The 27100-nt window shown below is 44.5% G+C and overlaps 1 protein-coding gene across 4 annotated transcripts in view; it reads left to right on the top strand.

The window, feature by feature from the left end:
• The window catches only part of Ldah (lipid droplet associated hydrolase), a 73661-nt gene extending 48639 nt beyond the window's left edge, over nucleotides 1-25022 (top strand). For 3 of the 4 annotated variants that reach the window (XM_006981436.4, XM_042266822.2, XM_076559402.1), the window contains 3 exons: nucleotides 9133-9367; nucleotides 16444-16526; nucleotides 23098-25022. In XM_006981436.4, the coding sequence (XP_006981498.1) occupies nucleotides 9133-9367; nucleotides 16444-16526; nucleotides 23098-23289 (510 nt within the window). In that variant the 3' untranslated portion in view covers nucleotides 23290-25022. The remainder of the gene's footprint in view (nucleotides 1-9132; nucleotides 9368-16443; nucleotides 16527-23097) is intronic. The other variant, XR_013047327.1, reaches the window with a different exon arrangement.
• Nucleotides 25023-27100: the final 2078 nt, after the last annotated feature.

Genomic DNA, 27100 nt, shown 5'->3' with positions numbered 1-27100 from the left:
AAACACCAAATACTGCCACTAACCCCCAAATGTAGCCAGTATGCAGAGTCCTAATGTGCATATTTACTTTTTTCTAATGTCTAAGAAAGCCTGATTTTGCCTTAATTATCAAAACTTGACTCAGAGGTAGGCATGGTGGTACATGCTTTAATTGTACCACTGGGAGGCAGAGGCCGGGTGATCGCTGTGAGTCAGAGGCCAGCCTGCTCCATAGTTCCAGGCCATCCAGGGCTATATAGAGAAACCCTGTGCAACATTAAAAAAATATATTTTAAAAATCTCTGGGCCAGTGAGATGGCTTGGTGGGTACAGGCACTTGCCACCAAGCCTCGTGGATGACCCACGTTTGAGTCCCAGAACCTACGTGGTAGGAGAGAATGCACTACCAGGAATTGTTCTCTGACCTGCACATGTGTGCACATGCGCATAAACCTGTGAATACACACACACACACACACACACACACACACACACCACAATTAAATGTGCAAACAATAGTCTTGAAGCTGACTCTGCTAGGTTTCAGGTGAAACCGTTCTCGTAGAGCAGACGAGCTGGGCAGCGTGGCCGTGCTTTCTGTAAGGAGGCAGAAACGTAAGAAGATGGCTGGTCATATCAGAGAGCTGGAAAGCTGCTCAGCACAGCTGTGTTAGAGAATTGGGTCCACTTCCTTGGCCTGGGGCATTATTTCTTTTGTAAGTAGGTTTCTATATGAAGAATAAAAGATATCTCGACGGTATATTTCCTACCAAACTTCAACTATGAATTTCACTGAAATTATCTTACGATGTCTGGCGAGAGTGTATTTCAGTTGAGCAGTGGTTAATTGTTCTCCGCAGGCAGGAGAGGAGCCTGTCCCATCCACTGAGCGTTGGTTGTGACAAACAGTCTCTGGTCTTCTTGTGTTCTTGTGAGGCAATGAGGCGTTCAGAACAAATGTCGGAACTTCCTTATTGTTGTGGTCCGTTCCCATGATTTCAGAGTGCACTTTATTCTCAATTTGTTTCGATAGAGATCAACCAGATACAGCCCGTGGTTGCTCGTGTGTGTTTGGCTTTCCTTGCACGCAGTTTTGTTTTCACGTGGGTCACAGTAAAGGATCATTTGTAAAAATAATGATTGCTTCCTGTTTCTGCCAGCTGATTTGATCAGCCCCAAGTCCCTTAAGGACTGTGGATTACACAACTAGTGTGGAATCTGGGTGATACTTTCAGTTTGGTAGAAACTGAATTAACCATTTATAGTCTCTACATCTCTGAGGACAACATGGTAAACATAGGCGTCTGATTTTGAAATGAATGAACTTGAAACAAAAGTGAACAGTGAGTTTCCAAACAAGACTCAATTATCTGATTTTCAGGAAGACAGGTTGTTTTCATTAATTGATTGCACTGGTTACTTATACACTTATCAGGAGATCTAAAAATATTCATTTCCAATGACACCATTTGAAATGTTTATGATGTGTGCTATCATATTTACTTATGTTCGTGTTCAGAATAAAGAGGGGTAGGGTTTGGTTTTCTCTCCTAAAGAAAGCAATGGTGTGTATGCAGGGAGGTGTGAATGCAGGGAGATGGTCCTCTGCATCCTTACTTTTTAAAGATTTGTTGTAGTTTTAATTATCTGTGTATGTGTCTGGTGCTTATGTGAATGTCAGTACAGGTGCCTGCTGAGGTCAGAGAGGGCGTCAGATCCTCTGGAGCTGGAATTGCAGGAGTTGTGAGCTTCTTGATGTGGGTGCTGGAAGTTAATCTCGGGTCTTCTGGGACAGCAGCAGGGATTTTTTTCACTGCCAAACAATCTCTCTCCTGCTTTTTTCAATTTTTAATCAAGTTACTTGTTTTCTGGTTATTGAGGTGTTGAATTCCTCATCTGCTTTGGATATTTATCCCTTGTTAGAAGCATGATTTGTAACCATTTTCATACAAGTGTGTGTTCTTGACATCTGTCTTTTAAAATCAAGTGTGAGAAAGGGTCCTTGTTTTTAAGTTTCATTGTATATGTTCATTGTACGTGATGTTGTATTGCATAAGGACATTTTCATACAAGTGTGTATTGTCTATTGGCCGTACTGTGTTTAATTGCCCTGATTAACTTCTATGCCATTACCATCCTGTTAGATGACTATAGCTTTGTAGTGTATGTTGATATCAGTTGATGTGATGCCTCCAGCTTTGTTCTTTTTCTTAAAGATTGGTTTGGATATTTGGAGTCTTCTGTAGATCTGTGCACAGTTCAGGTTTTATAACTGTGAAAAATACCTTTGTAACTTCGGTGGAAATTGCATTGATCTGTAGATTATGCTAAGTAGTATGGACATAGAAGACTTCTAATTCATGAACATGGGATCAATTTCATTATTCATATATTCAATTTCTTCAGTATTTTATACATCTGAGTATACAGATCTTTGGTTATATTAATTCTTTTTACAGATTTTTATTTTTGATTATGTTTATGTGATGGGGGATAGGAGAGGAAGTACACATGATTGCAGTACCAGCAGTGGCCAGAAGAGGGTGTCAGATCTCTGGAGGGTGGAGTTGAAGTTGGATGTGAGCCACCTGACATGGATGCTGGGATCTGAACTCTGGTCCTCTGGATGAGCAGTAGATACTTTAAACTGCTGAGCCATGTCTCCAGGCCTACTGACTAAACTCATTCTTAAATTAAAAAATGGAATTGCTTTCCTGATACCTTTTAGGGAGAAGTTTGTTGCTGCCATATGGAAACATTGCCAATTTTAAGTGTCATTTTCTTGTCCTTATCCTGCAACTTTACTAAACTAATTTTTTCGTTCAAACAGATTTTCAGTGTGCCCTTAGGATTTTCCATATGCATCTTACTGTCCACAGTGGTTTCACTCCTTTCTTTCTTGTTTACAGACCTTCTATTTCTTGAACCTAATTGCCTTAGGAAGGATCTCCAGTAGTGTTGTCTTGTTCCGTGTGGGGAAAGCTTCCAACTCCCTGCCATGGAGTAGGATGTTAGCCCCAGGGATATCATGTATGGCCATTGTTGTGAGACACATTCCTTCTGCACCTAACTCACTGTGAAATTTTATCACGAAAGGATGTTATATTTCTCTCAGATGATTTGTCTGCATGGTTGGCTGATTGTGTAGTTTTTGTTTTCCATTCTTTAGGTGTGGCCTGGTGTGTTTATAGATTTATATTACCTTTATCTATTAAAATGTGATAAGAAAGATAAAGAAATGGAGATAGCCTAAAAGTGGGCTGGAAGAAGGGATCTGTGTACCTTGGGTTCATACATAAAATATTAACAGTAACTTTAGATGAAAATGTATTCTCACTAAATTGTGAGATTCAATAGAGGAAAATTCCAGCCATGTCCTGTATAGAACTGTAGAAAATAAAAGAATAGGAAAAGCCTTATCTTGAAATATTTGCCAAGAGAAAGCTGTTTTAGCTGGGTAATACTATACAAAATAAGCCCCAAGAGAAAAAGTTAACTAAAAATGAAGTGACTTGCTTTATAGTTACAAAAGTGTGCTCCTTCAGGCACTATAGGCAATATAGGAAATGGAATAGTGACATCATTGCTAGTAGTGCAGAGATTGAAGTATAAAGCAGGATGTTATAAATAACCTTATGCGAGTGAATTTGGAGATTCAAATAAAATGGACTCAAGCTCAGGGGGAAATATATGAAAGCAAATTCGAGAAGAAATATCTTGGATAAAGAAGTAAACTTGAACTATTAAATAAATTGAATAAATCAATAGTCCATATTTTCTAGAAAATAAAAATTAAGATCCAGTTAACTTCACTGATGAGATCTAATGACTATTCAGAGAATACACAATTATGTTATTTTACTAACCCTTCTCGATAGTGGGGAAGGGCCCATGCTTTGCAGCTCAGCAAAGTCTTTTTATACAAAGGAACTTAGACACAGATGAGAAAAGAAAGTGACAGCCCAGCCTTCCTTACCCGCTCACAGAAGTCCACCCAAGGATTATGAAGAACACTGACTGTCCAAGAAGAGCCTGTGTGGCCATAGCTGTGGCCAGCCTGGCTTCCTTACCAGATTGTCACCCCAGGACCTAGCAACTGAGATTTCAGTTTCTCCGTCTCTCTGTTCCTGCCTCAGCTGCTACCAAGCACCTTGCTCCTTGGCCTGGAGGTGAGCTCTTCTTGCAGGATGTGAAGGGGAAGTAGCTCCCCACCTGGGAAACCTGCACAGGACAGAGGAGAAGCCCTTCCTGTCCCACTATGAGGGACTGCTTTGCATAGACCCGCCGCCCATTTGAAATCTGTTAAGTCTCCCTAAGTCTAACACAGCATCTCTATCACTTTCAGGATCAAAGGACTCGTGACATTAGAATTACCTAAAAAATGGAACTCTGAATTGGGAGGTGGAAAGTCATTGGTTAATATAACACCGTTCCGATTCCTGAAAGATTTTTCATTAGTTTCACCCCTCAGACTCCTAAAGCATGCTGCTTGGTGTTGAAGTAACATGGCAAAACCTTGCATTATAACATGAGAAATTTTACAAAATGGAGTGTCTCTGTGAGTTTCAGAATCTCTGATTATATCGTGGCTGAAATGCTGCATTTTGCTTAAGAAGCATTTGGAAGCATTTGCAATGTATTGCTACCAAAGCAGCATTTCAAGTTGTCTGAAAAAGCTCTTGTCTCCCACCTCCGCCCAAAGCATTTTTCCTCATCATCCAGACCATACAGGAACTCTAGGAACAATACATTTATACTGGACAGAGGAGGAAAGCCAGAGAAGTTCATTTGTTGTGACCAAAATGAAACAAAATATCTCAACTATTGTGGTGGAAGAAAACGTCTACAGGAAATAGCTGAATATTTAGCTGAGAGATAGGAGCAAGAAAAAACAAGATATGACTAGAAAGAAAAAACTTCCTCAGTTTTCACTCTCATATCTCTGTTCCATATTAGCGAGAGACACAAAGGGAGAATTCCAGGGCACACCTGACCAAATTTGGCAGTTGGGCAATGTCATCCAACAGGTTACCATGAGAAAGGAACTGGCCACAGCAGAAGATTTAAAAGAGACAGAAACCCACCTCTCAGGAAACTCACCCCCACACACACAGGAGAAATTGTGTTGATTTCACACAGAAAGAGACATAAATGCATGAAGGAAATGGTCAAACATTCATTGATATCTGAAATCAGAGAACAGACTCACAACTGCTGTAAGACAGCCAAAGGCTTGGGACTACACTGTAGAGAAGATAAGGAGCAGCATGTCTAATTCATTATAAAGAAACAGTTTGAATGAAAAAACAAATTCTTGAATTCGAGTTAGAGATGAATTTCTTAAACACACACACACACACACACACACACACACACACACACACACACACACACACACACAGTGAGAGAACAGTCACTGGAAAAGAAGAGACCAGGTGGGCACGGTGGCTTCTTGGGTAACGGCATGGGCTCACAAGCCTGACAGTCTGAGGTGGATCCCTGAGTCCCACATGGTGGAAGGAAAGAACCAGCCCCCTCCCAGATGCTGTAATGTACATGTGTGCACTTTGTGTGTGCATGCCCCCCCCACAAACACGATAAACAAAGGTTAATATATAAAAAATTTTTGAAAAGAGAAAACCAAACTCAATTAGGAAAGATCAAAAACCTGATTAGATATGTCTTCAAAAGAGAAATACCATTGGCAATACATCTCTGAAAATGCGTTCAGCATCACTAATCACCAGGGACCTACACCTCAAAGCCACAAAGTTGTGTCACTGAGGATGTGTCAAGATAACTATTGTGGCACACAGTCCTGTAGACACCATGTGGCCATTGCCCTGTTGAACAGTATGCAGCTGTAATTACTGGAAGGATATTTGTAAAGAATTGAGCTCATTAACTTTCCATCATTGGGCAGGGGAGGGGCTCACAAAGCCCCACCCCCTCCCCAGGGAGTAACAATTAACAGTTGCTGGGAAAGAGAGGTTTTTCTTGTTTTTTTGTTTTTTGCTTTTATAACAGTGTAGCCACTCATAAGTTGCTGCTAGTCCTGAAAGTAACTGCAGGTAAACCCTTTGGGTGGATCATTTCTTTGTTTCTGTACTTGATACCCTGTATGGGTGAGAAGATGCTGTTTCTCTTTCTTCAGGAACAATTTCACACAACCGCTATCTAAAAATCGAGAGGGATCTGGGGAGATGAATCATCAGGCAGAGCCCTTGCCATGCGTGCGTGAGGGCCGAGTTCAGATGCCCAGATCCCTTGTAGAGCCAGGCAGGCCTGAGGGCCACCAAAGATCAGAGGGAAAGATGGGGGTGTACAAGGTGTGACAGCTTAGCAGAGTGGAGAGTCACAAGTTGACCCCCTGGTGGGAGCCAGTGCCGTGGTAGGAAAGCTGCACAGTGCTTGACTAATTCCTGAAGGCTCGGAGTAGAACACTGTGAAGTTTAAAATATCCAAGGGGTCTCAGACATGTGGGAGCCATATAATTTTGAGATTTGTCACCCAAGGGCTCAACCAGGCTCTCACAGAAGATGTTGTAGAATTATCCGCTTGTACTTCTGACACATAGAGAGACAAAGCTCCATGTGAACTACACAAGAATACTGAGTTTCTAACACCATCACTGCAGCAGCTAATTTCCCCCGGGTGTCTAGCTAACAAGAAAAAAAAAAATATTACAAGACATGCTGAGTAAAAAAGGCACAACTTGAGAAATGGAGTAAGCAATAGACCCATGTATGCAGGGATGTGAGGATTTTCAGGTCAGGAATTTTGAGCAGCTGTGACGAACACATTAAAAGTTCAAATAGAACAAGTGGCCAACATGAGCAGAGAGGGGACTCCTTTGAGCTGTGGGGATACTGCCCATCAAAACTACTGTAACGGAGTTGAAGATGGCCTTCGTTAGGTTTGTGAGTAACTTGAGCACAGTAAGAATTTCTGAGCTTGAGGATATCTCAGTAGAAACCTTTTAAGTCACAATGCAAAGAGAACCAGGAAAAGTTAGTTTGGGAAGACTGGGACTCTACAAAAGATGTAACAAGAGTAACAGGAATACCTTGGGGAGAAAGAAACAGAAAGTAACTGTAAAAGATAACGACTAAATTCATGTCAGACACCCCACAAGGGAGGCAGGGACCTCAGAAGACACCACACTGGATTTACACCTCCCTTGAACACGCTAGTTAGGCATGCGTTTCCAAACTACAGAAAGTCAAAATACTGAAATCCAGAGAGACAAGGAGAAAAAACAGTCGTGTTACTTACAGAGAAGTGAAGGCAGGAATCTCTTCCAACTTCATGGAACCCACACAGACAGGAAGAGAGAAGACATGACATATTTAGTGTCGAGGAGGAAAAAAGAAAGAAAAAATAAAAACACCAATCTGTAATTCCCTACCGTGTGAGATTACCCTTCCAAGGTTAAGGAAAAGTAACCACTCTCAGACAAAAACAGCTGAGGAGAGTCGTCAGGACCTGCCCTTGCAAGAACGGTGTTGTGTTCTTCAGTCAGAATACACCAGATCAGAAAGTAAGATCTGAACAAAGATCACACACTACTCAGACAACTATCGGTAAGATGAAGGACGTGTGTACGTTCATGCGGTGGAACGTTAGCGAAGCTGAGGTCAGCAAGGATGGTTTGTAAACGTGAGCTTGAATAAGAAGGAACACTTGAGTGTGCTGTGGACCACACACTTCATTATGCAGAGGATCTTGGTTGTGAAGGGATCGTGAGCGCTGATGGGAGGCAGAGGAAGAGCTGCCATTGGGAGGTGACGGATGTTGACTTGTGACTGGAGACCCACGGCAGGCTGGGCTCTCTGCATCTTTCCAGCCTCCCTATTTGCTTTACAGTGACCAGCTGTGCTGCACGTTTATATCTGACGTGCCTCCCTGTGCATGTGTTATATTTACCTTAAAGTGTTTCCACATAAGGCCAGGACTGGTGCCAAGCTGGACATCCTGAGGTCACAGTGGAAGGAGTGAACTGATTCTCACAAATTGTCTCTAATTCCCAGATGTACACCATGGCATGTGTGTATACACACACACACACACACACACACACACACACACACACACACACACACTAATTAAAATTTCAAATCTATTAAAGAATTAATGGATGGAGCTGGAGACTTGCACAGTGGTTAAGAACACTACCTGCTCTTTAGGAGAGCTGAGTTCTCCCCTAGCACCCACATAATAGCTCACAACTGTCCGTAATTCTAGTCCCAGGGGATCCAACATCCTCTTCTTGCTTCTGAGTACACATGGTGCCCAGACCTACATGGAAGCAAAATATGCATACATATAAAATAAGAATACTGGTGCAAAAACTTAAATCAATAGCTTCTGTTCTATTTTCCTGTTCTGTGATCCTTTAATATTATTGAAGTACCTCATTTTTATTCATGTTAATAGATTGTGCATAAGTATCATTAGTATTTTGACTTTTCTGATCTTATATAGAGATCATTTTCATATATTTCAATAATAACCATGTGGTAAACACTGTTTGCATTAAAATGGTATTAGGGATACTAATTTTCATGCACAGAACTATTTCGTAATATTGCCTGTTTTTCTGATTGAGCTGTTTTGATGTTTTTTTTTTTCCTTGAGATAAAGTTAGATTGAAGTTAAGAGAAACCCACTTTTCTGGTCCAATCCATTGTTGGGAACATACGTGGTTCTGTTGATGAATATTCTTGGCTGTTAGGACTAGGAATTGAAGAGCTTTCCAAAAGGGAGCTATCTCCAAGTCTAATCAATAAAAGAAATGCCGATAGCAATGGAGCCTTTCAGGTGGCCCTGCTGTCTTGGGTACCATCAAAGTCAAGTCAGTGTCTCGTTCCTACTTCCAGTAATCCTTCAAGGGAATGGTGAATTACCATCATGATCTAGGAAGTGTCCGTCATTCCTCCTCCTTCTGGCACTTAGCCCCAGTGCCTCCAGGAATGAGCTTAGGTCCTCTCCAAACTGGTCAAGGTGTGAGAATACAGTTGGCTTTAGTTGGGTCTGGCCACATCTCTAGTGGTGTCCTAGGCCTGCTCACTGCCAGAAGAGTATAGGAAGAACAGCCAATGTGTGGGCTAGTCCGTAAGAAACCTCTCATCCAAGTGTGTTTCTTTCTTGTAGGTCATCCACACCTTCCTGCTGTTTCCCACGATTGAGCGCATGGCGGAGACACCCAATGGCCGGATTGCCACTCCGCTTTTGTGCTGGTTTCGGTATGCGCTCTATGCTACCAGCTACTTAGTACTTAAACCGTGTCCTGAAATAATAAGGTCCTTCATAACCAGAAAAGCCCTTGAAAGACTGAGCTTTACTGGCGAAATTCCTTTGAAGAACCTTCTTCAGCCATTCTGCCTGGGTAAGCATGGTTTTTGTTTGTTTGTTTGTTTGTTTGTTTGTTTGTTTTGCGGTTTTTGTTTGTTTGTTGAGACAGGGTTTCTCTGTGTAGCTTTGGTACCTTTCCTGGAGCTAACTCTGTAGCCCAGGCTGGCCTCAAATTCATGGAGATCCGCCTGGCTCTGCCTCCCGAGTGCTGGGATTAAAGGCGAGTGCCACCACCACCCGACTTGTAAGCATGTTTTTCAAAGGTGTGTGTCTGTTCTCCTCTAAGGGACTGTTGACAGAATAATCTTGGAATGTTGATAAATATCAGACAGTTATCTATTTGACTTTTTCTACCCCAAACAAATCTAAGAATAGAACTTGAGACTGAGTGAAGGGAGTTTGTGTGAAATACGGATAGAAAAGCCTCAGGGAGCTTTTTGTTGTTTTGTTTTTAAACATTTATTTATTTATTATGTATACAGTGAGTGTTTGGCCTGCAGGCCAGAAGAGGGCATCAGATCTCATTGTAGATGGTTGTGAGCCACCATGTGGTTGCTGGGAATTGAACTCAGGACCTCTGGAAGAACAACAGCCAGTGCTCTTAACCTCTGAGCCATCTTCCCAGCACTGCCTCATGCAGCTTTAATGTTCCCTTCAGCTCCTGGTTCTGCACTGTGGCTACAGCATGGTGAGCTGTGCCAAGCATAGTGCACAGCATGTGTGGGGTCCTCCCAGGCATCCAGAGGTGGCCAGTAGTTCAGTGTCTGTCACAATGGCCCCACAGAGTGCACAGGTTACATCTTGATGCTTATCTTTAAGTCAATTTAGAAGAGTTTAAGTTATGAGAGAGGAAATATCATCATGCTAATATATTTTAGTACTGTAATCTTTGCTGTATATACTTTGAGAATATGCCGGCGATTAGATTTTCTAATCTGTACTTTTGGATAATAATGACTTGTTAGTATTTATAAATTACTTAAGTTTTTATTCATTTATTTTTTTATATGTATGGGTGTTTTGCTTGCACGTACGTCTGTGCACCATGCTGACCAGAAGAGGGCATCAGATCAGGATATGGAACATAAGACATTTTGTTTTTCAATTATGTATCTAATCTTTAAGTATAATAATGAAATGATAGCTGTATGTCAAGTGAATAGACAATACATATACAATCACTTATTTTTTGTTTAAGCAAGTGCTTATGTAAAGATGCTTTTTAGTCTTTTCTACATGTGAGTTATAAATACCTTCCTAGAGAAACATCCGCCCTGCAGTCACCAGTAAGGAAGGAACCTCCATTGCAGTTGTAGAAATTGGCCGCTAGCCACATCCTCCAGCAGCCTCAGCTGCAAGACCGTTTAACCCCAGTACGCATTCCCGTTCTTGACACGGCCAACCAGAGCCTTCCACGCACATTGTTGCAGGCTTTCCTCCACAGCCATAGTAGACTCACCATTTTCAAAATAGACCTTAAAACCAGAGTGAACATTCGTCATCTCTTCAGAGGACCAACGCGCAGACAGATGTATTTGTGTACACGGCCCTCGTGCTGCTGACCTGCCTGCTTCATCTGGTCTTCCGATTCCTTGGCTCTGGATCTGGACTAACAATATCAAGGAATGAGTCCTTCAGTGGTCTCAGTTTTCCCAGTCTGTGTAACTGGTTACAGGGAGAGGAAGCAAGAACTGCTTCTCATCCTTTCTGGTCCTTGGCTCATCTCTGCCTGGATATTTATTTAGTTCAATCTAGTAACATTGACCAATGTCTCAGATATTGCAAGCAGCACATGTATTTTCTCCTCTGGCTCTCCAGACCCACTGCCTCATCTTGCAACAATCATCACAGAAGCTGCCCCTGTCTGGCCACACCTTTGGCAACTTCCTAAAAGGGTGATGCTCTCAAGAGATGTCCTCAGCCTAATGGTGGTTAGGGGGTCCAGCCACATCTCATGCCCTGGAATATTGGTAACCAGTATTCCCAGGGGCCACCTCAGTGGTGTAGTTAAGAAGAATTAACAGAAGATCAAGTCAGAAATCATTCCCAGTGCTCCTTTTGGTCCAGCTACATCCTCCGTCTGTGGACCTGCTCCATGGTCCAGTTGCCCTTCAGAGGACGACCTTTAACTTGCCACTTGGACTGCAGGCCGCCCTGGTGTGTGTGTGTGTGTGTGTGTGTGTGTGTGTGTGTGTGTGTGTGTGTGTATTATGTAATGTCTGTGCTCCAGGAGACATCTCATGGAGACAAATGCAGGAAGTTGGCTAGTCCAAGTGGGAGACTGTAAATCCTGCCCTGTCCAGATAGGGCATCCTTCCGTGCCCTTCAGTTTATGCTCACGATTTTGTTGTTTTAGGCTCAGAAACTTCATGAACCCAATACTCAGTCATTTCAGGTGCTGCCACCCGTTGGCAAAGACGGCACCTCTGCTCCATCACGTCCCCACCCTTCCTCTCGCAGGCCGAGTTCTGTGGCGTTAGAGTTCTTCTCCAGTGGGAGGGAGAGAAATGTCCCTTCCCAGCTAGAGAGCGGCCCTGACTCAATTAGCATACAGTGTAAGCATTACCTCTGCATCCATGGGGCAATTAGATTGTAACTAGATTGTCTCAGATGTTGTTCTTAAAGACTATACATGGATTTCCTCCATTAATTTCAACTCTGGAATGTTTGGTACTACATATTTTCCCTGGAGTGGATGGGCTTCCGTTTCATGAGACATGGTCTTCCCAGTAAGACAGCTAAATTAGGTTTTCTGATCAAAGCTACAAGAGCTCTTTGTAGTCCATGGCGCTTGTGCCTGATTCAGGGAAACCTCCTGCGCATCTAGATGAAGAATGCGCGTCCTTTCTCCCCTGCTAGAGTTAAGCACCACATCCCCTTTGCTCTGACCAAAAATACCCAGGGAATTCAGAGCTTTGTCCCAGCTTTGTTTTTTACAGGTTGGAGTGAGATGGACTACTGTTAACAGAAAGTTCAATCCCCGTGGCCACAGCAGATAGGAAGCTGTTTGTCCCATGCACCAAGAGAGAGCTGCACCCACCGTGTGGAAATAAGCAGCACCCCATCCCCACGCTGTCAGGCATGTGGACACTCCAGCGTTCTCATTCTGCTGTCCTCAGCGGGCTTTTCTCCGGGTCAGAATCCCATGGTCACGTGACAGCTCCTACACCCTCCTCTCCAGCACTGACAGAGAGAAGGGCAAGAACGGGAAAAAAGACTGACTCCTGCCTAGAAAGAAAGGTGCCTCCCACAGTCCTCTTCCTGTAGATTAGAAGCTGCATCCCTCCGTGTAAGGAAGTTGAAGTCATTGATTTTGACTTTGAGTTTCAGGAGAAGAATTAAAGGGAATGGGTACATTCCCGTTGGGTTCAGGATGATTACATCGCACCTGCCACATCCCCACCCAGGGCTGATCCTGAGACCGGAAGTTCATGGAGCTAACCTCCTTCCTAATGCCTCACTCAGCCAGTTCACAACACTCCCCTTGACCACGGCTGATCCGTCCTAGTGTGATAGCCTCAGACTAAGAACACCTGTTTGATCAGGCTAGCCCTCTTGATAACTTACCACAGTGCACCTGTCTGTAGCAGAGCCCCTCTGTCCCCATGATGATGATGGTTTACATTGTGAAGAGAGTTTAAAATGTAAGTTTTTACCCTTTGATTTCTATTAATGCTCACAACTCCACAGTAACCCTTCTCCTAACGAGGAGGTTAGCATAGGAACTCTTCTGCCCAAATGAGTCTTGTGAGAAACACCAGAAATTCCCTCCTGTAGACATGAGTGATGTGAACATAAAGGATCTATTCGCCCTTTTAAAAGATGCTTGGGGTAACTAGAGTAGTACCTCAGTCACAAGAGACCACGAAGAACAGTCACAGTGTTGGTGATGGTAATGATTGGCAGTGGCTTTGTGTGTTCTGTTTCGGGAAACAGGGACTATCAAGTGTTTGAGGCTAGCCCCAGACTCTCAGTCTTCTACCCCAGCCTCCTATATACTGGAATTGCAGTTGTGTACCACTGCACTGGGCTGGAACGATCACATTGGGCAGAACAGTGCATATGCCCACACACAGTAAATGTTCTACCTCCACAGTTCCCCTGCCCTGATTAAACTAAGTCCATTTTCAGTAATTCCTTTCACTTCAGGACCAACCAACCATCTTTATCCTCCAGAGTGATTGCAAAACCAAACAATTTCAGGACACATTATTGTAAACCCTACTGGTGGCACCAGATCACACATCTGCAAAGAGCTGCACAGCTGATGTCCATCCCCACATTCTGCTCAGAAGGTTTTGGTGGATCTCTTTAGAACCTTGCATTATTAGTTTATTGTGGTCTTTCTTCTTTTGCCTCATCCCTGGGAGTTACAAGTTCATACTGATGTCCACAGAAACACCTAGACCCCTCTTACCTGTGCTTCTTCACCCACTGTGGACCTGCTTAGCTTCTCTGGGTGCATCGGCCTCCATCCTTGGCCTCCACCGTGATGGCAGATCAGGGACCACTTTAGATAAAGAGGCAGGCTTCTCCTCCGCACCCCTCCAAAAGCACCTAGCCAAGCACCATCTCCCTCAGTCTCTTCCCATTTATGTCACTTAACTCTTTTCTTATACCTGCTGCAAGCAAAGCACTGGATAGAGTAATGGATGAGGCACAGCCCCTGCCCGTAAGTTACTAGTGGAGCGGAGAGGCAGTGGGGGCCGTGTGAGTGTGTCCCAGTGTCTGCTGTCAGAAGAACAGGACGTGAGTGATACTTAGAGGAAGTCAGACCTAGGTCAGTTACAGAACAGAGGCGACTGAGCCTGGTGTGTGCATGGCATTGGAACAGGTAACAGGAAGTAGAGAACAGAGGTGACTGAGCCTGGTGTGTGGATGGCATCAGAACAGGCCACAGAGTTACAGAACAGAGGTGACTGAGCCTGGCCATGTGGACGGCATCAGAACAGGCCACATTTGTACAGAATGCAGCCTTTGTTGCAGGCTTTGAGCACTTGGGAAACCCAGTGACACTGTGCTATGATGTCAGTGCCCTATTGGTCCTGGGCCATCCGCCCTCTCTCAGCTGCCCTGAACCCTTCAGCCTTTCTCCTGGACACTTGAAGATAAGACATTTCTGAAGGAGGTCATAACAAAGAAAATAGAGCATTGCTCTCCTTGTGAACCTTTGTGCACCTATATTTAGGCCTTAATAAAGCCTAAGTAAACCAATGTTTTCCTGTGTCATCCTTAATGCTCTCATTTCCACTGTCCTTGTACTAGACATTTCCAAAGGCCACCCTGAGTCCTCTAGGTCCTGTGTTGTTCATTAAGAGTTTTTCCCCTGCTCTGGCAGAAACAGTATCCAGGTCAAGGATTGTTCCTGCAATCCCTTCTGAAGTTTCATTCCCTGAATTCTGACTGTCTGTCACATGACTGTGCTGCTGGTCAGTGCTCAGCTAGAACTCAAGGGTGACCCTTGTCGGTCTCTGGAGCTTTCAGTCCTGGGAGTTCTCTCCTCTCCACTGCTCTGCTCTGCCAAAGCCCCTGCGCTCACCTTCCCGGAGGCTCTGTCTCCTCCTCCTTGATGCAGAATGCTTTTAGAGTTGTGTCAATCAGATATGGAGGAGGATGGACATGCAGACAGCTGCCTTTGAGAGGAGAAGGGATTGCCTACAGCTCCCAGTGGTGGGGACATGCCACACCAGACAGGTCCACACAAGGAGGCACCCTTTTAGGTCAGGAGGCAGAAGGGACAGATGACCCAGAGCCTGTGTTGTGGATTCCATGGAGGATGGGATGAGGCGGGCTGGGCACCTGGCTGGGGAGAGCTAGGATTGCGTATTATAATATCTGAAGTCTCTGGGTGGTCTCTTGTCTGGTACCTAATAGCCCTGGGTGATGTCAAGAGGAGGAAGGGGATGATGCTGGGATGCTCTGTCGGAGTTTCCAGACAGTAAACACCTGGGATTTGAGACTTTGTTGGGGTGGCTTGCAGAGGAATGGTGTGTTGTTCACTGAAGAGTCTGTCCCTGACCTACAGAGTATGGATTTCTGGGAATAGGAGCTTTGATTCCATACCCTCCATTGGATAACACTCCAGCCTGGGAGTACAGTAGAAAGGCCACCTGGAAATGTTGGGTGCTTACTGATAAAGCTCTCATGTGGGCTGTAAGAGGGCCTAACCACTACATGGCAGCCAAGGAGGGGCCTCCCAGGTCTCACAAGTGTGACTTGATTTCTACTTCTCTGTAGCACCAAATTGTGACTCGGTGCCTTGTAGTTGGTATTTTGATAAAATCTTGTAGCCAAGAAGTATCTAAACTTTAGCCAGTGTTAGTCAAAATGATTTCTGAATTTAATCTGTATACGGAGTTACAAAGTCTTCCTTATGAAATCTGAGGGGTATCATGTTTCTAGATGTTTCCAGGGACAGAAAGTGTAATCTCTTAATGAAGCCTTCTGAGTTGTAAAAGTGGCAGCCAACGTGTTTCAATTGCTTGTTTCCAAACCCCTCCATTGGGAAAATCTCAAGTGGATTTTCATTTCCAATGGCAATAACCTCACCTAGCTCCTCCACTCCTGAGATGGGTAAGATGGACTTCATTTGCCCTCTGGCCTAAAACAACTGAAAAAAAAAACAAACAAACGAAATGTGAAAGCAGAAGTTGTTAAGACACTGGGTGCTGGACAGCGAAAAGCAGAGGTTCTGAGAAAAGGGAAACCAGTGAAGTGAATTTTACAATTCTCTGCTTTTATCGTTTGATGTTCCCAGGCTGTCATGGGGTGGGGGGAGAATACAGGAAGGGCTCTTCTCACTTGCCCGAAGGGTGTTGGTCATGCTCTTGTGACCTGTGATGCATTGGCATCGTGGGGCCTTGCTGGCCAGGGTCGGCTGCCCCTCCCAGGATCAGCTAAACCTTGGAGATAGGTCCTCTGTAAACACACCTTGCCTTGGCCAGCCTGCCAGAGAGCTCATGTACATCTTTTAGACCCCCATTCCTAACATCACATAGCACTTGGCCTCTAGAGGAAGGAAGCATGAATTGGTTGAAATTAATTTGATATTTGTGTTTCTTCTGTATATTCTAAGTGTTTAACTGTTTGTTTCTTTGTTTTTTAATGAAGCTAATGCTGCCTACCTCGGGAGCCAAGAAATGATACAAGTGCGGAAGAGAGATGATGAAATCATAAAGGAACATTTACCTAAGGTAAGCACTTTGAGGCTGCAGGCACATCAATTGATGGGTAGAAACACTGACTGAGGGCACGAGGCTAGAACTGGCTAAGAACTGAAGGCGTTGAGCCTTTGTGGATTTAGACGAGGTTCCCTTACCCTTGAAAGTTACATGGAGAAAGTAAAGCTGATGACAGCTACAGACGTTTATTTTGCCACTTGTTTTGTTAAATTGATTTTAAAAAATCCATGCTTTTAACAATGTATTAAGCTGAGAAGTCTCAATAGCACTGTAGAATAAATGAGTTCTATTGAAGTGTAACAATTCAAACAGTGGAGAGGAGCTAACCTCGCATGTGACCTAATGAACAGGAAACCTGGCTTTCTCATTCTCCAACACACAGGACTGTCTTGTTCTCACATAAAAAGCAGCTTTCTGAGCTATCAGGACATGTGTGATACCTGCAAATGCTAGACTCACTCACACTACATTTGGAAGTGCCACTATCTGAAGCTGTAAAGCCACCATGATTTAGAATATGCCCTAAGGTCCTAATACGTAGATAGCAGTGGCACTTCTGGGACTTCATCTATCTGTGTCATCCTGCAGCGGGTAGATCAGCGCTGGTTTTTGTTTGTTCGTTTTAGATATTTACTTATTTTATGTGCATTGGTGTTTTGCCTGCACATATGTCTGTAGAGAGAGTTGCAGATACCCTGGAAATGGAGTAACAGATAGTTGTGAGCTGCTGTGTGTGTGCTGGGAATTGAACCCGTGACCTCTGGAAGTGCAGCCAGTGCTCTAAACATCTGAGCCAACTCTCCAGTCCAGGTCTGCACTGTTTTTGTTCAGTTGCTTCAGTTCCATCAGACGTGCGCCCTTGCACATGCTGAAGGCACATGACCTGCGCTGAACTTCACCCCAGCCCAGAACTGCACTGTTAACCTCCCACACCCACACACCAGAAGTACTATGTGTGGTTAGTGTGAATTGAGATGTTTCATAAGTTAAGTGCACATTGACTTTCAGGACATTAGTACCTGGTGCTCAGGATGCAGAATAGTGGTAGAGAGTTTGAGTGGTATTTGAGTGGTATTGTCCAGGACCGAGTTCAACCTCAACATAGGCAGAGAAACATTATGTCATTAATATATTGATTACATGTTGAAATAGTTTAGATGTATTGTAGTAAATATGTTTAAAATACATCTACAGTAATTTTACTCAATCCTTCAGACTCTTTAACACCGTTACTAGAAGTTTCTTGAAGTGCATCTGTGCCTTGCTGTATGCCTCTGGAGACGACATTGACCTAGAACTTTACAGCTCGTGTGGAACACTGACATCTGCTGGGGACAGTAGAATGATCCCTTGTTGCCGGAGGGCTTCTCTCCAGGTTCCCCAAGCCCCGCAGTCCCACAATCCACATATAAAATAATCACTCAGACGCTTATATCACTTATAAACTGTATGGCCGTGGCAGGCTTCTTGCTAACTGTTCTTTTATCTTAAATTAACCCACTTTTATAAATCTATACCTTGCCACGTGGCTGGTGGCTTCCCAGCGTCTTCACAAGCTGCTTCTCCTGGCGGTGGCTGCAGTGTCTCTCCTCCTTCTTCCTGTTTCCCCAATTCTCCTCTCTCTTTGTCCCGCCTATACTTCCTGCCTGGTCACTGGCCATCAGAGTTTTATTTATATAGAGTGATATCCACAGCAATCCCTGATGGATGACTCACTCTGATAGGGCCTGCACGTCAGATCCTAGGTAGCGCACTGCAGTGAAGATCTCTTCTTAACTGTGAGACATTAGACTGAAGCCTGTCCACAGTAGTGATTCATAGTTCTCTAACCCCCAACACAGTTTTCTGAAAGCAAGCATTTTATCTGTTGCTTAGAAAAGATTTCATTGTATTCAAAATATTCACTCCAGCAGTACCTGGGAAAATGCTATTATCTGTTGGTTTATGTCATCATATTTACATCATCATATGATCATCATATTAGTGGTCTTCATATTTCCTAAGCAGTAGTTGTCTAGAGATAGAAATGTTGACTCAAGAGGAAGCTGTTCCTAGCTGATTGGATAAGGTTGGACAAGGAAGACCTACTTACTCTCCAGGGCTCTGAAATACTTCCAGCATTGAGGGTATGAAATTACCAGAAAATAGCATTTTATTTTGTAGTTAAATTATAAATGAGTCTGTTTCCAGAATGCATTTAAGTTCTCCAGGTTGGAAGTTTGTAAAAACAATTCACCTCCTGCTTTACAGTAAGATTGGCAGACACTCACTTCCAAACTTCACACTTGGGGAGTGAGTGGGCTGTCACGTTAGAGGCGGTCCTGCCACCTGGGGAAGCCAGCTGCTGTAAAATAATTCTCATTCTGGATCCTGTATGTCCACTGTGCTCAGAAAGAGGTCAGAGAGGCGGCTAACTTATCCTGTGCTAAGTTAAATCCTTATGCACGTGTGAACCATTCCCAGGTAGAGGTCTGCTCATGGCAACTGCCAGGGCTGGATGTTTCCTGACACTTTCTCGGGAGAAACCTGGGAGTGTGCTGGTGGTCAACATTTCAAGGCTGACGTTAACACAGGCTCAGGAAGAAGTTCTCAGGCTCCAGGGAATAAGTGTGTTTCTAAGGCAACAACATCAAGTGCATGGTAGAATAGAAGTCTGGTCCGGTGTCGCTGGTCCTGCTGGTGTGCAGGTCCATAACTGTCTCACTGCAGCTCCCTTACCGTGAGGTCAAGAAATGCCTTCACCAGCCAAAGAGCAGCTCTCCACTCAGCTAGGGTGGTCCCTGGACCCCAGCATTCCTGAGCAAATACAGACAGGAAATGGATGGCAACTTCCTGTTATGAAATGAAAACGGGAGGAAACGTGGTACAACTTAATTTTGATAAAGGTGACTCAACATAGTATGTCCCGTCAGCTTAGGAACATAAGGGGAGTTAACTGGACTCACTGTTCTAGGAAGGTGGGCATTGTCTCCCTGATTCCAGAGATCGTTTCTTCCAGTGGCTCTCAGCCTCCCTAACACTGTGACCCTTTAGTGAAGTTCCTCATGTTGTGGGGACCCCAACCACAAAATTATTTTCATTGCTACTTCATGACTGTAATTCTGCCACTGTTATGAGGTGTTATATAAATATCTGTGTTTTCTGATGGTCTTAGGTGACCTCTGTGAAAGGGTCCTTTGACTCCAAAGGTGTCCCAACCCCCAGGTTGAGAACTGCTGTTTTAGTCAAAGCCAAAAGCCAGTTGCTGAGACTGCAAATGGCTCTGCCTTGGATGCTGTGTTCAAGGATGCCCTCTCCCATTTCCGCCGAGCCAGAGGTACTCAGAACCTTTGTGCCTATTCCTGCTGCCCAGCGTGAAGTTTCTGAACCATCATTGATGCAAAAACTTTCTACTATTCAACTCAAACCACTACATAAAGAGTATTTTGTACCATCTAGCCAAGAATCCATGTGAAAACTAGTCTAAAAAACGGTGTCTACCACATCATGCGGAAAGCTTCCCGGACCCTTCTTCTAACTTGATCGGCTGGCTTCGGCTTTAACGTCACAATTAGATTTTCTTCTGTTGATTCCCATTGCTCACACAAAGAGAGGTTTTAATATATTTAGGGAAATTGACCAATTGAACTCTGAAAAGTCGAGGCCAGCTGTCTTCCTTGCAGGAGCTTCAGAATGGATTCCCAGTCCTGGACAGCTGTGTTGGTTTTCAGTCTCCGACAGTAAAGAGTTGCTTCCCTTTCCGATGAAAATACCGCATCATAGTTGCTTCCAACGGAGTGTGGCGCGATGCTGACATCAGAGGCTGCACTGTCCCTTCCCCGGGCTAACTCCCACTTTTCCTGGAACCCGGCTCTCACTGTCATCTCCAGGAAGTTTCCCCAGCTGCAGCATCCCGTGGCTCCCGTGGCTCCCTGTTCACAGTTAGAATATCACATTTGTCACACACAGTGTGAATGCACAGCCTTCCTCTCGCCCCACCCACGGAAGAGGACTTATTTTCATCTGAGGGTCCAGCGCAATTCAGAGTCTCTGGTGAACCATCAGTGAATGGGTGCTAGCTGGGTGGGTGGAAAGACAGATCAGTCAGGAAGCTTTTATAGGATATGGATTATATTGAAATACAGTCAACAACATACTCTAAAATTAATTTGTGATCCAGTGCACGGGCACCTTTATTAACACATTGAAGAAGAAGAGGTAATAACAGGTGCTGGAGAGATGGCTCAGTGGTTAGCAGTGGGTACTTTTCTTGCAGAGGACCCAGGTTCAGTTCATGCATCCACATCAGGCAACCCACAACCGCTGTATCTCCAGGTCCAGGGGTTCTGATACCTCAAGCTTCTATGTGCAATTCCACTTATGTGTATAGACACACGGACAGACACATGCACACACATATAATTAAAAAGTAAATATAATTAATGATATAATAACAGAGTTACTACTGTGAGTTTGCAGTAATGAGTGTCAGTCTGTTTTTACTCATCTACAGTGAGTTTACTATGATTTGAACAAATATGTATTAATAGTATAGTGGCTTATTTTCTGTATTTATAATTGAAAGAAATATTACATTATCATTAGGGGTAAATGACCAGTTTATACTCCCAAACACTGGATCAATGTGGGTCTGTAGACTCCAAGTTAAAAGCCCCATTTGGGAAAGTAGCTGGGTACATGATGTGTGGTTTTAGGCACTGATCACGTCATGAACAAGGGACAGCATCAGGAGCAGCCATTCTCTACCTGTGGGTCACAACACATTTGGGGCAGAAACCACCCTTGCACAGGGGTAGCCTAGGACCAATGGAAAACACAGACATTTACATTAAGATTCTTAAAAGTAGCGGAGTTACAGTTCCATGGTAGCAATGAAAATAATTTTATGGTTGGCATCATCACATGAGGGACTGTATTAAAAGGTCACTGCATTAGGCTGTGAAACACTCAACTAGAGGATATTACAAATATTTGATGACATGATATAGCCACTGCCCAATGAGAACCAGCCGCCAACAGCCCATTCAGATATTCCTGTATGTATCAGTTATCCTAACAAATATGGTGAGATCACCCCACTTGAGGGATAATTTCAGGGAAGTGTTGGAAGAAAATTGGGAAACAGTTACATTTTAGGTGGCATGTCTGTTTGTAGGTTTTAGAACAATGAATGCAGTGAGGTTGGGGATGAAATGATTCAGGAGGAAGACTCAGTGGCCCTTAGTGCAGGTGGGGTATTAGCAGATGGAGTGAAGGAATCTGAGACTGTTGCCCTGGGTCTAGATTTGGTGGTGAGGGAGGATGGGAAGAGCCCCAGGTTGTGGGAGGTGGTTGGTACTTGTGTGTAAGACACATGTGGAATATCCAAGCAAATACATGCCCAGATGTATGCTATGAAACTTAAAAAGAGGAGTCTGGGCTCAGTTTTGGTTTGGGCATGGCAGGCCTAGAGTTGGAGCTGTGAGCATGCATGGTGGCCACCTACGGAAGTCTGTAATATAAAGGAAGAAGCCGTCTGAAGTTGGATACTTGGCCATTTCAAGTTAAAGGTTGGAGATAGAGGAGCCGTTGAATATAATGGGAACAGAGGCAGGGAGGGGCGTTAGGTGAGCTCTGGACTAGAGGAAGCCAAGGGAAGAAAGTCAACCGTACATGTGGCTGCTCCAGATTTGTGTGGGCGCCCTGCGGGGTCTGCTGTGCCTGACCAGGTACCTGGTGTATCTGAATAATGAGAAGGTCCGCATTCCGTACCTGGTGTATCTGAATAATGAGAAGGTCCGCGTTCCCCTATTCTGTCCTTGTTCTAAACCATCAGGAGATACATGTCTCCTCATACATAAGTGAATGAGTGTTTGGTTCTAAACTTGACATTTTCATTGAAAACTCACTTTGGAGGGAAATTCTAAACTGCCGTGACCATCTCTGGCCCAGGCTTTTGGAAACAGCTGTTATGTGCTGCTTCCGGATAGAATCTGAATATCGCTCTGGGTCCACAGGGGCCTGCAGTTGTTCACAAACAGAGCACGTGGGCTGCAGCCTTTGGAAGAAGGTGGGCAGCTGTGGCGCGGCAAGGTGGTGTTGCCTCTGCCTCGGGCCGGGCTACTATGGGGCTTACAAAGGGGGCGGGGTGCTCTCTGGGAAGGAGCTTTCCACCCTAGCTCTGGCCCCAACTTCTGCTTAGCCTGCCTTGGCCAGAGGTGCGCGCTGCCTCTGGGAACAGACCTGGGCCTACCAGAGGGCTGTGTGAAAACAGTCCGTGTGTGGCCACCACTCTGCCACTGACTGTATCATCTTAACTGTCCCCTCCCCTCCCCTCTGCTCTCCCATGTCCTCTCCAGCCTCAGTGCACATGACCTTGTCAGACCTTCTCTCTGTGGGTTAGAGGAGTCTGCCCCACAGAGTTTCCTGGTGGGTGTCTTCCCCTCACAAGCCCTTAATGAATCCCATGGTCTCTAAGGGCTCTGGAAGGGTCCTTAGGACCAGTGGGTGGAGTCGGGCACAGGTGCTCCTTCTAAGCACTGCAGTCCACAGGGGTCAGGTGACATTGGGAGGGGACAATAAAACGCTGTTTCTTGTCTTTCAGCTGACGTTTTACTATGGTAAGACAGATGGCTGGTGTCCAGTAAAGTACTATGAAGACATGAAGAAAGATTTTCCAGAAGGTGACATCCGACTCTGTGAGAAAGGAATATCCCATGCTTTTGTCCTTGGTTTCAGCCAGGAGGTGGCTGCCATAGTTGCTGATTGGATGAACCATAAACTGCCCAAAATATAAAAACTGGCCCTGGGAAGACGTACCCACAGCTGATACGTGGGAGCTGTAGGTGTGTTCTGATTACTGGTGAATGTTTAATCTTAACGCTTGAAAAGGAAACATGAGACCCTGTTGCTTACAGACTACCAGCTCCCTGTGCTAAGACTAAAGTGAACACAGTTGATGACTCATTCCACATATTCCCTGACTCAGGATCTCCACAGTGATCTCCACAAAGATTCTTCTTTTTACAAGAAGCCTGACAGAGCTGTACAGTGCAGTTTACCCAAAGGATCCTGACAAGCCCAAGACAACCTAAATATAGGTGATTCAAGTGAATCCTTACTTTAGAATAGATTGTCCTAGATGAAATTATGAAACACTGACTAGAAAATGAAAACCCACCCATGAGTGTGAAGTGTGCAGTCAGGTGTCTAAAATGTGTAAGACTGAGAAGAGTACCCCTGCTCTTCCAGCTGTAGGGAGGAATGAGCAGGGATGCTGACAGTGAGCTTGGTTTCCCTTCAGGGACGGGGGAAATCAAGTCAGACGTTGTACGGGTCTTGGCTGAGGTCATCAGCATGTCTTCCTGCTCCTGCTGCAGTAAACCAAGAATCAAGGTTGCCCGACATTATCAACTAACTAGACAGAGTTGCTGAAGGATCCTGACTCTGACCTGCCACAGGATGGCCAGATGGCCAGCAGGCTCCACCTGAGCCCTAAAATGCCAGGTCCCTGCAGGCTCCTCTAGAACAAGAAGGGAGGGATGGACTGTCCACATCTGGTGTGTATGGCCGTGGAGTGGCTCATCGCTGTGATTCCTCCAGTGAAGCTCCATGGACAGGAAGCTGTGAACTGATGCCTTTCATAGTGCCGTTTGCTACCCTACGATTCTCCCCTTGTGAAAAATCTAGAACATACTTTTTGGAAAGATTTTTAAATTGTTGAGTAAAACATTAGTATAAATTTGTTCCCCATTTGCCTAAGCTTTATTAATTGGAAAAAAATATTTTTTTTGCAAACGAACAGAAGTAATCCATTGAATTTTGTATTACTTCACCTCTGAAAATGTATTCTTGACTGAGAAGTGGAGGACCAGCTAGGCTGCTTTCCCTTAATTGACTCAATCCTAAGATCCCAGAGTCCAGTAAACCCCACTGTCTGTAGTGACAGCTGATTCACGTTGGAAACATTCCATTTTCTTCTAGAGAAAAACTCCCATAGCTCTATCATTCCTCAGGGGCAGTGAGATGGTCCTTCCTCTCACAAACCTAAGATGCTGATGGAAGATTTGGTTGTTATGTGCCACCCGCTCAGTGGTACGTGAAGAAAGTTCTAGTCCTTTGTATGGCTTCTGCATCAGAGCTCTAACTTCTCAGAGGGGAAAAGCCAAACTCCGGACAAGGAGGGCTTTTAGACCATGGAGAAGACCGTTAGCTACATAGTAAGGGTTGGTGCTACACACAAGTCCTCACTGGCGTGTGCACACTGAGGCCTTCTAGTGAGCTGACTGGGAAGCCAGGATTTGTGCTCTGAGGACCTTGGTTAGAGGACAGGTCCAATCCGTGGTGGAAAATCAGTGAACAGAAACAAGTGCTGTTAAATCAGACCTACCAGAACAAAACCGCATTCATTGATTGCTTCCAGAAATTACTACTCTGTGTCTTCCAAACTCTACTTAAAAGACCCTGGTGCCTCATTCCTGTTCCCCATCTAATCACCTAATGATATTTATAATAAATGTTTTACCTGCAGTTCCTACTGTGTCTGGTCTCATGTCTGTGTGCTGTGGGCAAGGATACAATGTGAGCAGTTGGCCTAAGCTAGACTCACTATTAAGGGGAAACAGTACTTTGTCATTGCACTTTAGAAAGAAGAAAGAATACGGTTTCAGGAGACTGAATCCTTAAGAATTACAGAGGCTGGAAAGATGGCCCAGTGGTTAAGAGCACTAGCTGCTCTTCCTAGGACCAGGGACTCACAACCAATCCCCACCACCCACATGTCAGCTCATGACAGTCTGTCATGAAGAGGATCTGACACCTTCTTCTGGCCTCCCTGGGTACCATTTGGGTACTTTGAGACCATCTTGAACTACGTGGCAAGACCTTGTCTCCAACGTAGAAGGAGGAAGATGAGGAGGAAAGCACTGGAGACAAAAATTGGTCACTAGTGGGTGAGATCTGTTTCTCAGTGGTTCTGCCTGTGTGTTCCAGTTAGCCACGTGATGGCCACTGTGGTCTTCCTAGTGCCTCTTATAAAGCTGTCTGATGCTGTGTGACAAGCATTACTGGAACTCTTGATCCAGGCCCATGGTGACCCCTTGAGCCATGAAAGAAGCTCCAGAGGCAGCTCAAGTTAGCTCATGTCTGGGGCCTTTCCCTGTTCGCTGCACTCAACCACTGAAGCCTTGGACAGCCGGGCACGTCCTCTGTTTTGATTTCCCTCACACTTATATTAAAGCTGTGACAATTCTGACTAAAGGAGCATAACAAAATAACACAACCCCTGACTCTGGATTGAATGTTTTTATTATAAAACAAATGTGGGGGACAGTTTGGATGGTGTTAAAGATGGTAGTGTTCATTTTCTTTTCTGACTTCAGTAATTATACTAACCATAGGAGAATGCCTGTGCTATACTGTTAAATATTGTTACATATTGTGTTAGGGCTTCTATTGCTATGAAAAGACACCAAGACCATGGCAATTCTTTCAAAGAAAACATTTAATTGCGGTGGCTCTCTAGCAGGCCAGAGATTCAGTTCATTACCATCGTGGCGGGATGTGGCAGTGTGCAGGAAGACATGCTGGAGAAGCAGCTGCGAGTCCTACATCTTTCAGGCAACACGATGTGGTCTGAGACACTGGGTATTATCTTGAGCATGTATGAGACCTCAAAGCCACCCCCACAGTGACACATTTCCTCCAACAAGACCACACCTATTCCAACAAGGCCATACTTCCTAATAGTGGCACTTCCTTTGGGGGCCATTTTCTTTCAAACCACCACATTCAACTCCCTGGCCTCTAAAGGCTTGTAACCATATCATAATGCAAAAGTGCGTTCAGTCCAACTTCAAAAGTCCCCAGAGTCTCTAACAATCTCAAAAATTATTATTTAAAAGTCTAAAGTTCAAAGTCTTCTGAGATTCATGCAATCTCTTAACTGTAATCTCCTGCAAAACGAAAATGCAGATCCCATACTTCCAACCTACAATGGCACAGGATATACACTACCATTCCGAAACAGGGAAGGGAGCATAGTGAGGAAATGCTGGACCAAAACAAGACTGAAAACCAGCTGGGCAAACTCCCAAACTCTGCATCTTCATGTCTGACATCAAAACATCCTTCAGATCTCCTACTCCTTTCAGCTCTGTTGACTGCAATACACTTCTCTCTCTTGGGTTGGTTCCTCTCCATTAGCAGCCCTCCTTGGCAAGTATCCCTTGACTCTGGCATCTCCTACATCTTGGAGTCTCCAAGGAAATCCAACCATCAACTTCACAGCTTCATACAGTGGCCTCTCTGATCCTCCATTTAGGGACATCCTGACACATGCCTGGACTCAGCAACTTCTATTAGTCTCTGGGGAAGCTCTACAATGCCTTTCTTCTATCCTTGACTCTAAAGGCAGAATCACATGGCTGAAACCACCGAGTTCTACTGCTTGCTGGGGCTGGAACATGGTTCCCTCATTCAATTACATTTTCACATACTTTCTGTCCTTCACTGCCCACGCTTTGCTGTTGTGGAATTTGCTCTGTAGACCAGTGTGGCCTCAAGCTCACATATCCAGAAGCCTCTGCCTTCCAAGTGCTGGAATTAAT

Source organism: Peromyscus maniculatus, chromosome 22 (assembly GCF_049852395.1).
Source record: "Peromyscus maniculatus bairdii isolate BWxNUB_F1_BW_parent chromosome 22, HU_Pman_BW_mat_3.1, whole genome shotgun sequence".
In the NCBI taxonomy this organism is placed as follows: Eukaryota; Metazoa; Chordata; class Mammalia; order Rodentia; family Cricetidae; genus Peromyscus; species Peromyscus maniculatus.
The sequence above is the reverse complement of the archived record's forward strand: the minus strand, read 5'-3'. Positions and strand labels throughout refer to the sequence as shown.